At 44.3% G+C, this 14,520-nt stretch overlaps 1 protein-coding gene across 1 annotated transcript in view; it reads right to left on the bottom strand.

Annotated features, from left to right (window-relative positions):
* Positions 1–14,520, bottom strand: part of LIMCH1 (LIM and calponin homology domains 1) — a 359,519-nt gene that overhangs the window by 17,102 nt on the left and 327,897 nt on the right. Inside the window, 5 exon segments of the mRNA XM_021101157.1 lie at positions 1,695–1,822; positions 3,747–3,851; positions 4,987–5,079; positions 6,597–6,677; positions 10,298–10,338. Of these exon segments, the coding sequence (XP_020956816.1) occupies positions 1,695–1,822; positions 3,747–3,851; positions 4,987–5,079; positions 6,597–6,677; positions 10,298–10,338 (448 nt within the window).

Below are 14,520 nucleotides of genomic sequence, written 5' to 3'. Positions count from 1 at the left end.
ACCCGCAACCTCATGGTTCCTAGTCGGATTCGTTAACCACTGCGCCACGACGGGAACTCCGAAAAGCCATCATTTCTGATGTCTTCTCTACCTCCTTGTCCACAAAGCTCTTCATTCTAATAATTTCAAGGGTGTCAGAGATAACTGCAATCTTCCAGATTTTCACCAAAGGGGACTTCTTTTTTTTTCTTTTAAGAGTCCCACCTGCAGCATAAGGAAGTTCCCAGGCCAGGGGTCGAATCAGAGCTGCAGCTGCCAGGCGACACCACCGCCACAGCAACGCCAGATCCGAGCCACATCTATGACCCACACTGTAGCTCGAGGCAACACTGGATCCTTAACCCACTTAAGTGAGGCCAAGGATGGAACCCACATCCTCACGGACACTATGTCGGGTTCTTAACCCTCTGAGCCGCAACGGGAACTCTGAGAGGAGTTCTTGTAGAAATCACTTGGGCCCCATGGGACTTCTGCCGCCTATGAAAATTCACTCATTGGCCTTTGCGTAGCTTCTATGTGCCAAGGAGAGATGGAGGCGAGTTCTTTAAAGTGTCTGCTGACAACAGGGACTGTCTGGAGAACTAGCAATAATAATTCATCTACAATGCTGATTAGCATCTTTCGAATATTTCGGACTAGTGGCTTTCATTTCAAAACCTGGGACATCTCCTTACATAGTGTTAACTGGAAGCAGATGTGCTGCTCCAAAGGCTCTGCAAACACTGGACAAGGGCCAAAAACTCTGATAGCCTACGACTCACTGAGGCTTCTCGCTGCAGAGCACGGCGAATTCTCAGAGCAAATCCCACCAGAGGATGAATGGCTTCAGAAACTCACGACAGCCTGGACTGTGCTCCAGGCTGAGCTAACGCTGAATACTCCAGGGTTTCTGGGTACCCTGTTTTGACCTCCCACGGAACACACTGGAGCCCATGGGGCAGGGTGATTACCCACAACCCATCGGTTTGCTGGTTATCCCTTATAGCATCACCCAGGGTAAACGCGGCTTCTCACAGGTCAGAGGATACTAATGGCAAAGATCAGGTCCACAGTAAAACCACAGTGAGGGGGACACCATCGCCTCATTTTAACCTCTATCCATCCAGACACAGGAACCATTTCAGGTGAGTGATGTTTGGAGGCTTTGAATGGACAGCAGGCTCTTTTGATGATCCATACCATCTTACCTTACTTAAGAAAGATTTCACAGAGTTCCCTTTGTGGCTCAGCAGTACATGAACCCGACTAGGATCCATGGGGATGAGGGTTGGATCCCTGGCCTCGCTCAGTGGGTTAAGGATCCGGCACTGCCATGAGCTGTGGTGTAGGTTGCAGACACGGCTCGGATCCTGCGTTGCTGTGGCCGTGGCGTAGGCCAGTGGCTGTAGCCCCATTTGGACCCCTAGCCTGGGAATCTCCATATGCCGCAGGTGTGGCCCTAAGAGGCAAAAAAAAAAAAAAAAAAAAAAAAAGTTTCGCCTATTTAAAAAGAAGCCTCTTTATATTCAATAGCATAAGGACACTGACTTTGGAGCTATTAGAATATATTCGGGCAGTAATCTACATATAACGTATTACTGGGATGATAATTTCAAAGCTGAACACGATGTGCAGTAGCCATGGGACCCTTTCTGGGAGTGAGGGGCTCAGCCTGGCTCTGCACAGGTGGACAGAGAGCTTGGCACGGCTCCTACCTGCCCTTTTCCTCCAGTGGGTCACCATCCCCCGTCTTAAGCAACAAGTCACTGTTGTCCCCCTGGAGTGGTTTCTTCTGTCTTGTTTCTTGTTCTTCCTCTTGACAGTTTTCCAAGTCCATCTTAGTCTAATGAAGAAAACAAGCATAACCTTGAATGCAATTTTTAAACACACTGGACAACACTCATGTCTGGCCGTGGAATACTTGAAGCATTTTTTTTCTTTCTTTTTTTCTTTTAGCTTTTTACGACTGCACCTGTGGCATATGGAGGTTCCCAGGCTTGGGGTCCATTTGGAGCTACAGCTGCCGGCCTACGCCAGAGCCACAGCAACACGGGATCTGAGCCATGTCTGCCACCTACACCACAGCTCACGGCAACGCCAGATCCTTAACCCACTGATCGAGGCCAGGGATCAAACCCACAACATCATGGTTCCTAGTCGGGTTCATTTCAGATGTGCCATGATGGCAGCTCCCTGAAGCATTTTTTTTGATTGCACTGCTTACAACTTAAAGGACAGTCATTCAAATCAACTGCAGAAAACTGATTTCCAATGATTTAAAATGAATGTGTAAACCGGATTTCTTTTAAAAGTTACTGCAAGAGGTTTCTGGTTAGAAAACCTATTTTTCAAAATAAAGCAAAGTCATAGGACTGCTCATTTCAGCACAAGTGGCTTTCTAGGGCCTATGGGTTATTTTAAAATGCAGACTGTAGAGTATAGCCTTTAAAACTCGTATAAAAATAAAAATCTTAAAAAACATTAAATTGAAAAAATTGTACTTCAAGATTTGGTATTTGAAAATGGCAGTGGATATAGAAAAGTTATTGGACAGTGTAAAACTCCTTTGATTGTGATATATTAACTATACATATATATATATATATCTTTTTTTTTTCTTTTTAGGGCTGCACCCATGGCACATGGTGGTTCCCAGGCTAGGGATCAAATCAGAGCTACAGCTGCTGACCTATACCACAGCCACAGCAACACCAGATCTGAGCTGCGTCTGCAACCTACACCGTAGCTTACAGCAATGCCACATCCCAAACCCAACTGAGCGAGGCCAGGGATTGAACCTGCGTCCTCATGGATACTAGTTGAATTCGTTTCCATTGCACCACAATGGGAACTCCTTAACAACTTATTTTATAAGTCTAGAAAATGTCTATTTTAACCATTGCAATATATGAAAGAGATATAAGAGATCTTCTGTGATAATCTTTGTATACATTAGCAAAGATAAGCAATAATCTGAGCTTCCTGAGTGACTAGGCAATATTGAATTTAATGAGTTACTTTTGTACAATCTTAATTTGTACTCTTAAAATTGGATATTTAAAAAATTTGTGGTGTATTGCAGCATTCCCTAATTGACTACAGAATCAGCAGATATGATACATACACAAGTGATAATATACTATGTCTAATGCAAATGAACTTATTTTGTGATTTATCTCATTCAAAAAATAAAACGCAGATGATGGACCATCCAGGTCTTGGTATGACTTCTGTCCACTACCTCCGTGACCTTACTGGGGGGATACGAAGGTGGGCCAGCCTTTCTGGACTCTCTCTGGTTCATGAAGACACATAGGCATTTCATGTGGAATTTTGAGTGATTTAGAAGCAACTTTCATGGAGGCTGGTGGATCCTAGTGCCACCATCCAGGGCAAAGAGACGTATGGTCTGGCAGAAAGAAATACATGTCTGTTGAATGACTGAATGATGGGCAGTGAGGGAAAGACATTCTAGCACATGGAATGGTCGCTAACCAGGGTCTTGCCAACCAGGGCAGAAATTTTGGCTGCCAGCCTGTGAGGGCAGAGCTGGCCTCAGTAACGTCTTTACTGCTTCTCAGGAACTGACTCTAGGGTGTGACCACGGCAATGACAGTACCATGGGGTACAATGGAAATGTAGTAGCTGAGCTCATTCTAGAAAAATAGCCAGTCCTGGATTTAAACTGCTGGAAAACTTGGTCTTGCGGTTTTGAACTTCTAATTTGGTTTATTCATTTCATGAACTGCTTTCAATTGTGGTCTCACCACTGTCCCACTGCCTTCAGTCATGGAGGAGGATGTAGACAGCTGGTCTGCAGAACTTGAAGAAATAGTAAATGGAACCACAGTGTCCTCAATTATTTTGCGCTCCTAAGGGAAAGACAGAATTAGCAAAAGGGGGAAAAGTGAAAAATCGTATTTGTCAAGAGAAAATTTCATTAAGGAACTTTAGGGAAAAACATCAGAATTACATGCAAATAAGCAGGGCGTTTAAAAAAGGTCCTATTTTTAGAAAGCATGTAAATCAGATAATAGTCTCTATGGGCAGTGATTTAGAAATTAGCATTTAATTTAGAAAAATAAAGTATTTGCAAATGGATTAGTCAGTGTGATTCCAGAAGCCTAATTAGAAATGCTGTTAGGGAGAGGATTATGCACAAATGTTATTGTTGTAGATAAAATTCACAACAATATTAGTCATAAACAAATTTTGGATAATATACATAAAGCGTGGCTTCAAATTCTCAAATGTGGTCTGGTTTGTTCACTTAAAAAAATTAAACAGGAGTTCCCATTGTGACACAGCAGAAATGAATCCAACTAGGAACCATGGGGTTGAGGGTTCGATCCCTGGTCTCGTTCAGTGGGTTAAGAATCTGGCGTTGCCATGAGCTGTGGTGTAGGTCACAGATGCAGCTCAGATCTCGAGTTGCTGTGGCTGTGGTGTAGGCTAGCAGCTGTAGCTCCAATTCAACCCCTAGTCTGGGGCCCTCCATGTGCTATGGGTGCAGCCCTAAAAAGCAAAAAATAAATAAAAAATTTAAAAAATTAAACAAACAAAACCAAATACTCTTTTCCAAATCTCTTCAGTACCATACAGTGAATGCAGTAGTACAGATTCATTTAAAGTAGCCTCATAAAATTAACATTACTTCATGAATTTGGCACCAGACATGCTTGCCTCAAAGAAACACAAAAAGTAAATTGAGACCTTCACGTCATCTCTGTAAGATAACTCAAGAATCTGACTCTGTGATCAAGGAACAGCCATAATTATATTCTTTCCCTTGCCCATGACTCAGCACACCTTTACCACAAACTAAATTTGAGAGAACAGTGGTCTTTTCGAGCCATGGGATAGGACTCCTTTAAAAGGTTAATGAGGCTCTGCTGTGAGTAAAGAGAATCGGACGTAGCCCCCTCGTGCACACAGCGCAGACACAGGAAGTGTCTTGGAGGAACTGGGGCTTTGGGGCCAAATCCCTTCTGGGGAATTATTTCCTACCTCCTCATAGTATCTGCGTTCTTCCTCTTCCACCTCCTTTTGGGCCTTTTCCCACTCTTCTTTCAGCTTGTCCTGCTCCTTCTGGTATCTCTCCTGTTACGGAATTTCCACAGCTTGTTCTGAATTGACCATTGCCTTCATCCCTGGGACGCCCCCCACCCCCCACTAAACCATCATGTGCAATATGTTGCAAGACTATCTTCTTGCTGCAACTTTCTGGATCTAGCCTCTTCATGAAACAAAAAGGAAACACTATCAGGTGGTACTCAAACATGCTAGGGATACTAAACACCCAACGGAGAGCCATATTTTCTGCTGTTAGAGGTGTGACTCCGAGCAAATTATTTCACTTTTTTTAAGCTTTTCTTCAATTGCAAGTTGAGACTAATAAGATATACTTTGAAGAGTTTTATACGAGGTAAATGAGATAAAACATATCAAACACCTACAAACATGCCCATTTTGGCACACCCCGAGGCGCAGCATAGGTTAGTTCTAAGGTTACTAGGTTACGTCTTGGAGCCCTGTTGCGCTACAAAACTGGCATGAAACAAGTAGGAACATGGTAAATTTACTCCCAGAATTTTTCTAGAATTGAAAATTAGCAGCTTTTGCTCAAAGATGGAGCAAACATTTCTTCTTAAGGAACAAGACCCCAGTCAAATTTTATTTCACATGGTGCTGCCCTTGTGGCTATTGTGCCACTGTGGCTCAGCAATAACGAATAGTACCCATGAGGGCGCAGGTTCGATCTCTGGTCCCAATCCGTGGGTTAAGGATCCACCATTGCTGTGAGCTGTGGTATAAGTTACTGATGCAGCTCCAATCTTGTGTTGCTGTGGCTGTGGTGTAGGCCGGGAGCTGCAGCTCTGATTCAACCCTTAGCCTGGGAACTTCCATATGCTTTGGGTGTAGCTATAGAAAGAAAAAAATTTTTTATTTCACATGGATGCTATCAAATGGCTTTTATTTTTTTCCCCTGCTCCAAGTTGGATGGGAATTTTTTTTTTTTCTTTTTGTCTATTGTTGTTGTTGTTGTTGTTGTTGCTATTTCTTGGGCCGCTCCCGAGGCATATGGAGGTTCCCAGGCTAGGGGTCGAATTGAAGCTGTAGCCACCGGCCTACGCCAGAGCCACAGCAACGCAGGATCCGAGCCGTGTCTGAAACCTACATCACAGCTCACGGCAACGCTGGATCGTTAACCCACTGAGCAAGGCCAGGGACCGAACCCGCAACCTCATGGTTCCTAGTCGGATTCGTTAACCACTGCGCCACGACGGGAACTCCTGGATGGGAATTTGATAGGCAGCTAAGGAGGTGCCAAATGGCTGGGCTGGCCCTTGATCAACATCTGGATTTTTCTTCTAAGCAAAACACGTTTTCCTTATGGTTCATCAGCATGACCTCTGGTAGGAGGAATTAGACATAGTGCATTCTGTCTCATGGACACAAAATGAATGGACTTAGACTCAATGACTTCTGACAAGAAGGTGATCCCATGCATTTCTTGTGCTAAACGTCTATGAAATATAACAGAAATTAAGAAAGCATTACCTTAAAGAAGAAGAAGAAGAAGAAAAAAAAAAAAAAGACAGTAAACCCAGTCCTACCTGGAGCAAACGTTCCTGCTCCTGTTGCCATTTCTCCTGTCGCCTGCGCTCTTCTTCCGGGTCCCATGCCCAGAACTTAAACTGCTTGGAAAATAAAACCATAATCAGAATTGGGCCATGTCCTCAAGTCCAGGCCAGAGCAAGGGACACAATCAGCTCCCGGCCTGACACCCAGATGGCTGTGAGGAAGCAAAGCCTTCCCGAGTTTAAAGGCGTTCTTTGCTGGCAGAAACCACTTTCTAATCTTAGTCTCTCCTTGGGTCACTTCCAAGATGCTGGTATGGGTCTGTGAACCTTTTTGGAACTCATGAAGACAGGAAGTCATCAGCCACCAGCACGGGAAGGCTTTGGCTTCATTTCTCTTAGGAGTGATTTCTTCAATGAGTCAGGTTTCTGAGCATAAGACACTTACTTTGCATATTGATCCTGAATCCAAATAGAAACGCTTCTTTCAGCAGAACTGCGCTTTATGAGAAGCGGTGCTTGCTGCACTAGAGAACTAATCTTTTCCACTGCTGTTGCTTTTCCACACCAGCTTCCTCTCAAGTGGGTCATTTAACTCACCAGCGCCCATCAGCCTCACCAGAGATCCTAGCAAAGGGAACCCCTGCCTGGATCCCAGCATAGCAAGCATTCATTTTGTTCCGGTCTTTTAAAAAACAGGTTTTGTGATTGGAGAACCATGTGGTCCAACGGGAACAATGGGAGAAGGATGCATGAACCAAAGTGGGCACCCAGACCACAGAATGTGAGATGGACAGGGTCCAAGAGGGAAGCGAATCACAGCTGGTCCCTGGGAAACCAGCCACAGGAGGCACTGCTGTGTTTCAAGTTGGCTCCCAGGGAGTTCCCATTATGGCTCAGCAGAAACAAATCTGACCAGTATCCATGAGATTTCAGGTTCGATCCCTGGCCTTGCTCAGTGGGTTAAGGATCTGGGGTTGCCATGAGCTGTGGTATAAGTCGCAGACGTGGCTCGGATCCCGGACTGCTGTGGCTGTGATGTGGGCTGGCAGCGTAGCTCTGATTCAACCTGGGAACGTCCATATGTGGCAGGTGTGGCCCTAAAAAGGAAAAATAAAATAAAATAAAATAAAAAATAAAGTTGACCTCCCTTGTCCCCCAGAGTAGGTGCTGAGGCAAACCAAGCCCCCCTTATAACCGTGCTTCTTCCCTTCATCGTGTTCTCATGCGGCAGTTTGGGGAGGCACTTGGAACTTCTGGGAATCCTGAGAGAGAGCAGGGTGGGGGGTGGAGGAGGTGGGGGAGGAGAGAGTCTGGGGCAGAGTGAGGTGCAGGCAGATTCGACCTCCTCCAGCTGCCTGCAAAGCTGGACAGAGTCAGTCCTGTCCGAGGTTTCGATGGTCCAGCTATTTCCCAAGACACCTGGGCTAGCCCACCTGCCCCCAGGAGATCCACGCTACCACTCAGGGGCGCGAAGGCTGGGCTGGCCCGGGGAAGCATCTCCAGGCTGAGAAATCAGGCCAGGCCATGGCTGTTGCTTGACTTTTAGCATTATAACTATTTATGGCCTTAAAGTATGTAGACATGTGAAATGTGGGCCTCAATTGATACTCTTGTTGCAGTTCCTACATATGGTAGGAATGGCCACAAAAAACTCAAAGAAAGATGGGCAAACCAGGTAGGGAAATGCATTTCCTATAGGCCACTTTTGGGATTCACACTGCACATCGTGTACTAAAGGCTCTGATAAGTTATGCAGAGAAATACTATTTTTTTTTTTTTTTGCATAAAATCCAGAGTTGGAGTTCCTATTGTGCCTCAGCAGTAATGAACTCGACTAGTATCCATGAAGATGCAGGTTCGCTCAGATATGGCTTGGATCCCACGTTGCTGTGGCTGTGGTGTAGGCTGGCAGTTGCAGCTCTGATTCAACTCCTAGCCTAGGAACTGCCATATGCTGTGGGTACGGCTCTAAAAAGACCAAAAAAAAAAAGTTACATAATACTTTTGGGGCCATATGGTTAATAAAGCTCTAATCAAAAGGCAACAGGAAATTTCCACAGAGAGCAGCAGGTTAAGAGTCCAGTATTGCCACAACTGTGACACACGAGGTGCAGGTTTGATCCCTGGCCCTGGAATTTCCACAGGCCGAGGATGTGGCTAAAATGAAAAAAAAAAAAAAAAAGATTAAAAAAGATGCAACAATGATTATGTGGCTACCCTTGGGGCCCGGAAAATGCTACAGTTGACTGTGCCATGGAGGAAGCTCCGCATCCAGTGGGAATTTCAGAGGGTGAATAAAGGTGACAGGCTAGCACTGGGACCACTCAATTTCAAGGGTCAGGTCTGCACAGAGCGTTCAGGTATAATTCAGCAGCAAGGAATCTCTACGGCATTATGTCCCTTGATGTTTTAATTAACAAGTGATTTTTTATTAAAAAAATTGAAAACGAAATGTACAGATAATAGAGTTCAAGATACTGGCAGTGAGGAGGAGTATAACTCAGACAGACAGTTTGGGTCCCCGGAGAGAGTCCATCCTGGGCCCTGTCTGCCAATAGTTCACTGTGTTAAAGTACTGGCCTCCTTTAAGAAATGCTTTTGAAAAAAAATTAAATTAAAAAATTTAAAAATGATTTTGAAAAAAAGAAAATAATTAAAAAAATAAAAAATGATTTTGGAGTTCCCTTCATGACTCAGTGGTTAACGAACTGGACTAGGATCCACGAAGATGTGGATTCAATCCCTGGCTTCGCTCAGTGGGTTGAGGATCTGGTGTTGCTGTGACCTGTGGTGTAGGTCACAGATGTGGCTTAGATCCCGAGTTGCTGTGGCTGTGGCCTAGGCTGGCAGCTGTAGCTCTGATTTGATCCCTAGCCTGGGAACCTCCATATACTGTGGGTTCGGCCCTAAAATAAATAAAAAAATAAATAAAATAAAATAAAAAACGATTTTGAATGCCTACAAAAGTTGTATATTTTATTACTAATTCCTTTTGTCACATTTATTTAAGTTGTTTATTTTAATTAATTAATTTTTTTGGCCATACCTACTGCATACAGAAGTTCCCAGGCCAGGAATTGAGTATGAGCTAGAACTGTAACCTATGTACACCACAGTTGTAGGAATGTAGGATCCTTAACCCACTGCCCTGGGCTGGGAATCGAACCAACGCCTTCAGAGAAACAAGCTGCACAACAACAGGAACTCCTCAGCTGTTTCTTTTAGACTTTATTTTCTGGCCTTACCACTTTGTTTCCAGGCACAATAAAAACTGTGCATAATGACAATCCATGTCTTTCTTCGTGATTCAAGTGACAGCATTATACACAACTTATAAGTATTCTTTTACAATTAAAAGTTTAGAGCCCGCTTTTTTGTTTTGTTTTGTTTTTTTGCTTTTTAGGGCCATACCCGCAGCACATGGAGGTTTCCAGGCTAGGGGTTGAATCGGAGCTACAGCTGCCGGCCTATGCCAGAGCCACAGCAATGCAGGATCTGAGCCACGTCTGCAACCTACACCACAGCTCATGGCAACCCAGATCCTTAACCCACTGCATGAGGCCAGGGATCAAACCCGCAACCTCATGGTTCCTAGTCGGAGTTGTTTCTGCTGTGCCACAACAGAAACTACTGGAGCCTGTTTTTGACTGACTCCTCTTTAAGTGAATCAAATACCTTACAAGTGAAAAATCACACTAAATGTATGATCTTATTCCTTAACAGGAGTTACTTACAGGTGTAGTCACAGGGGACTTTTCACTGCTTGGAGAATCCACTGTACAGAAAGAAAGGAAAAAAGACCACAGCGTGAGTAGCTTCTAATTGTCTTTCTTTTTGATCCTCTCAGTGGAGTGTGGTTCCTATGTCAGCTTCAAACCAATTTTTTTTTTCGTAAGCCAAGAGCATTAGACAATCATAATAAAGCAGATCCCTGAAGCAGCTGAGACCCATCACCAAGAGAAGTTATAACCAGTGTAATAGGATTGATCACATCAATTAGCATCAGGTCCTAGACTACAGAAAGCAAGATCTACTCCTATAAGTGCTGGTTTTAATGCACCTTGCATTCTGGCTTGACTGACCCATTCCTTCACTGTCTGACATGGAGACGGCTCACACAGAGGCCAGATGTCATCCAGGAGGCAGAGGGGGTGACACAGTTAACAAGAGGACTATTACCAGTTCCTGGTAAGTGCTTCTAATTTTTTTTTTTTTAAAGAAAAGGGCCATAAAGGAAGAGGTGATTATTATTATTTCTTTGGATTTTCAAAATCAAAGTAAAATTCTGTGCACCACTCCCCCAATTTTAGCATAACTGATCCTGATATCAAAGAACAAGCTCTTAGCTAACTGTGTGCCAGAAACAAGCGTTCTTTCCCCCCTGGAATCAGAAATGAAGAAAAGAACCAGATATCATTGGTTACCCGCAACACGGATTTTTGCACAAAAGAAACAGGGCTCCCCAGGATGCATTTTACCTGACTGGGAGAAAAACTGGGAACGTCGCCAAGAGTTCTGAACTCTCAGCGGGACGCTGGCAGTGCCAGGGGACTCTAGATCAGATGGCAGAACAGAACAAACAGAAAACCATGAAAACAGGGCAAGACTTGAATGAAACCACACTCCCTACTAACGGAGGTCTGGGTGTCGTCAATGCAAAGGCTGCAGAGTGAAAGAATCTAAAGGACAAAGCATCTCAACAAAACGCACACAGAACCCGAAGACACGGACAAAAGTCGATGAATGGGGCAGGTTATGCTCTTGTTCGTCGTCTTTGGTGTTGGCTGGAATTTTAAGAGCACATCCTTAGAGATGACATTGCTAAGACTCTCAAAACGAGAGTCTGATGTACGATGTAAGGGCGAGAGGCACAGTGTACACCGCTTTTGGAGAACACTAGAAAAGTATAAAAGACAGCAGCAATGAGTTCAATTATTTTTGATTTGCTTTTTAAAGGTGGTTTATGGAGGTCTGTGGCGGCTGCTATAGATGTGAGTAGCAAAAGGCCGTGTATATGTCTCTCGGTAATGAGCGCCGTCAAACAGAGAGAGGCTCATGCAAACACGTGCATGCTTAGCCTGCGCGCTGTGCTCGTCTGTCATCATTCTCGATGCAAATAAAGACAGCAGTTTTTAAAATGTGCACACAGTCTTCTGAAATGTCAATTTAAGCTATCTTTCTCCTGTTGGGAGACAGCTGAGAGAGGGAAATTTGTCATCTTTAAATGCATTTTATGAATGTCATCGGAGTATTTAAAGACTCTTTGTGCACGTGTGTATGTTTAAAGGAAATCTGTGGAGCATCAAGAGGGCCCCCCGGCAGATTTTCAGTTGCCTGTATGATCAGGGGAGAAACAGATGCGTGTGGGTGTGGAGGGGGTGGCAGCATCACTGTCTTGGGAACAGGGTATTAGGTGTGGCTCCTGGTTTCCTGATCTTGACCCTATACTTTTTTGGGTGTGCAGCCTCTGAATCACTCACTTCATTAATTTTTAATTTTACTTTATGGCTACTCTATGGAAGTTCCCAGGCCAGGGGCTGAATCTGAATGCAGCTGTGACCTACTCTGCAATTAGATTTTTTTTTTTTTTTTTTTTGTCTTTGTAGGGCCGTATCCAAGGCATATGGAGGTTCCCAGGCTAGGGGTCCAATCGGAGCTACCGTTGCCAGCCTACATCAAAGCCACAGCAACGGCAGATCTGAGCCACGTCCGAGACCTACACCACAGCTCATGGCAACGCAGGACCCTTAACCCACTGAACAAGGCCAGGGATTGAACCCGAAACCTCTTGGTTCCTAGTCGGATTCGTTAACCACTGAGCCACGATGGGAACTCCTGCAATTGGATTCTTAACCCACTGTGCTCTGGTGGGAACTCCTGGTCACTTACATGTGTACTGACTTTTTAAATCTGGGCAAAGCCCTATACATCCCCGTCCTCCGGTTAAAGACAAACTATGCCTTTAAAAATTACGTTTATTGTGCATAACTGAATCACTTTGCTATGTGCGTGAAACTAACACAATCATGAGAATCAATTATACTCCATACATTTTTCTTTTAAAAGATTATGTTTACTACAGGCCTTTTGCTTCTTGAAAGATAGGAACTTCATACCTGCCAAACAAGTATTACTGTTATCCTCACACCTACTAGCAGTGAATTTGGTGTACAATTTAAACACATGGTTCAAGCCAGTGGGTTTCAGAGTGTGGTCTCCAGATCTGTAGCATCAGGATCACCTTTGCACACTCATCAGAAATGCAAATATTGTGGACCCCGCCCAGACCTACTCACTCAGACACTGTACGGGACGGGGGAGGTGCCCAGTGACCTGTGTTTTAATTAGTCCTGCAGGGGACCCTGCCACAGACTCAGGTTTGAAAATGACTGCTTAAAAGTGTATCTCTCCAATATAAGCACTCCTATTTTAAGTGGTGCATTTAAGAATTGTTTATTCTTGAGTTCCCGTCGTGGCACAGTGGTTAATGAATCCGACTAAGAACCATGAGGTTGCGGGTTTGATTCCTGGCCTTGCTCAGTAGGTTAAGGATCCAGCGTTGCCGTGAGCTGTGGTGTAGGTAGCAGACGCAGCTTGGATCCTGCATTGCTGTGGCTCTGGCGTAGTCTGTCGGCTACAGCTCTGATTCGACCCCTAGCCTGGGAACCTCCATATGCCATGGGATTGGCCCTAGAAAAGGCAAAAAGACCAAAAAAAAAAAAATTGTTTATTCTTGTCTGGTACCTTGCTCTATAATTCCACTACTGCAACTATGCTACAGGTACTATTATTAGTGCTTATTCTGGGCTGGGTGTTAAGCTAAATTCTTCTTCCTTCCTTTCTTTTGGTTTATCTCGTGTAATTCAACAGCCCTATGAGGATGGCACTGTCATTATTTCCAGTTTACAGGCAACAGAGATTGGAGAGAACTTGGTGAGTAAGATCACATGATCACACAGACAAGAACTAGAAGAGCCAGAATTTGAACGCAGGCTTTCTGTCTCCAGAGCCTATAGCTGTAATTACAGCTTCCACGAACCAGACAAACGTATCGAACAAACATAACTGCATCTTAAAGAATATTTTTAGAAATGCTTTAGTGCTACCGAATTTTATTTTATTTTTTGGCGGGGGAGCACCCGAGGCATGTGGAAGTTCCCAGGCCGGGATCGAACCTACACCGAAGTTTCTGCCCACGCCACAATGGCAGCAACACCTGATCCTTAACGCGACGTGCCACAAGGGAACTTCCTGAATTTTATTTTTTAATCGTTCACTGCAGATAAAGCATTTAACTCAACAGTATGTTTTTCAAAATCGACGTGCTTCACCACAGATCATGAGATGCTAAAGCATGTAAGACAATAACACTAATTAATGTAGCTTAAAATATCTATTTCCTCTCTCTATTACCTATCTACACAATTAAAAAGTGCTAGAAATAGGGCAGGATTAAAACCTAAATATGGCCAGCTGCTGGCCCCGTTTCGACAACTTATTTTTGTCAATTCCCTTCATGACAGGAGGGCTGACAAATTTACAACAAATGCTTCGAAGAGCGAATTGAACTTGTTTCCACAGTAAGAGACTGGTGAGCATCAGTACATGTAGTAAGAGGATTCCTGCCCAAGGACGTCCTGTTTTGCAGATACAGCCCAGCTTCTCTCCCAGCCGCCAGCAAAGACGAATGGGAGCCAACTCCATTTCTGCCAAAGAGCTGCCCATCTTTGAAAAGAAAAGCAAAAAGAAATCCCCAGCCTCCAGGACGCTGTGCATCCTTGCTTTGCCTGGACTGATACATATATCAGTCCCGGGGAAAGTACATTACAAAAGAAAGGCAAGAAACCTTACAGTTCTTGCCTCCTGAACTCTAGCTGTTTACACGTCACACCAGGAAAGAGAGAGAACTCACGGCAGTAAAGCCCAGCGGTCTGTCTCTTGTGAGGCACGGTCCCTA

The sequence above is a fragment of the Sus scrofa genome, chromosome 8 (assembly GCF_000003025.6).
Source record: "Sus scrofa isolate TJ Tabasco breed Duroc chromosome 8, Sscrofa11.1, whole genome shotgun sequence".
Classification (NCBI taxonomy): domain Eukaryota; kingdom Metazoa; phylum Chordata; class Mammalia; order Artiodactyla; family Suidae; genus Sus; species Sus scrofa.
This window is presented reverse-complemented; position numbering and strand designations above follow the sequence as displayed.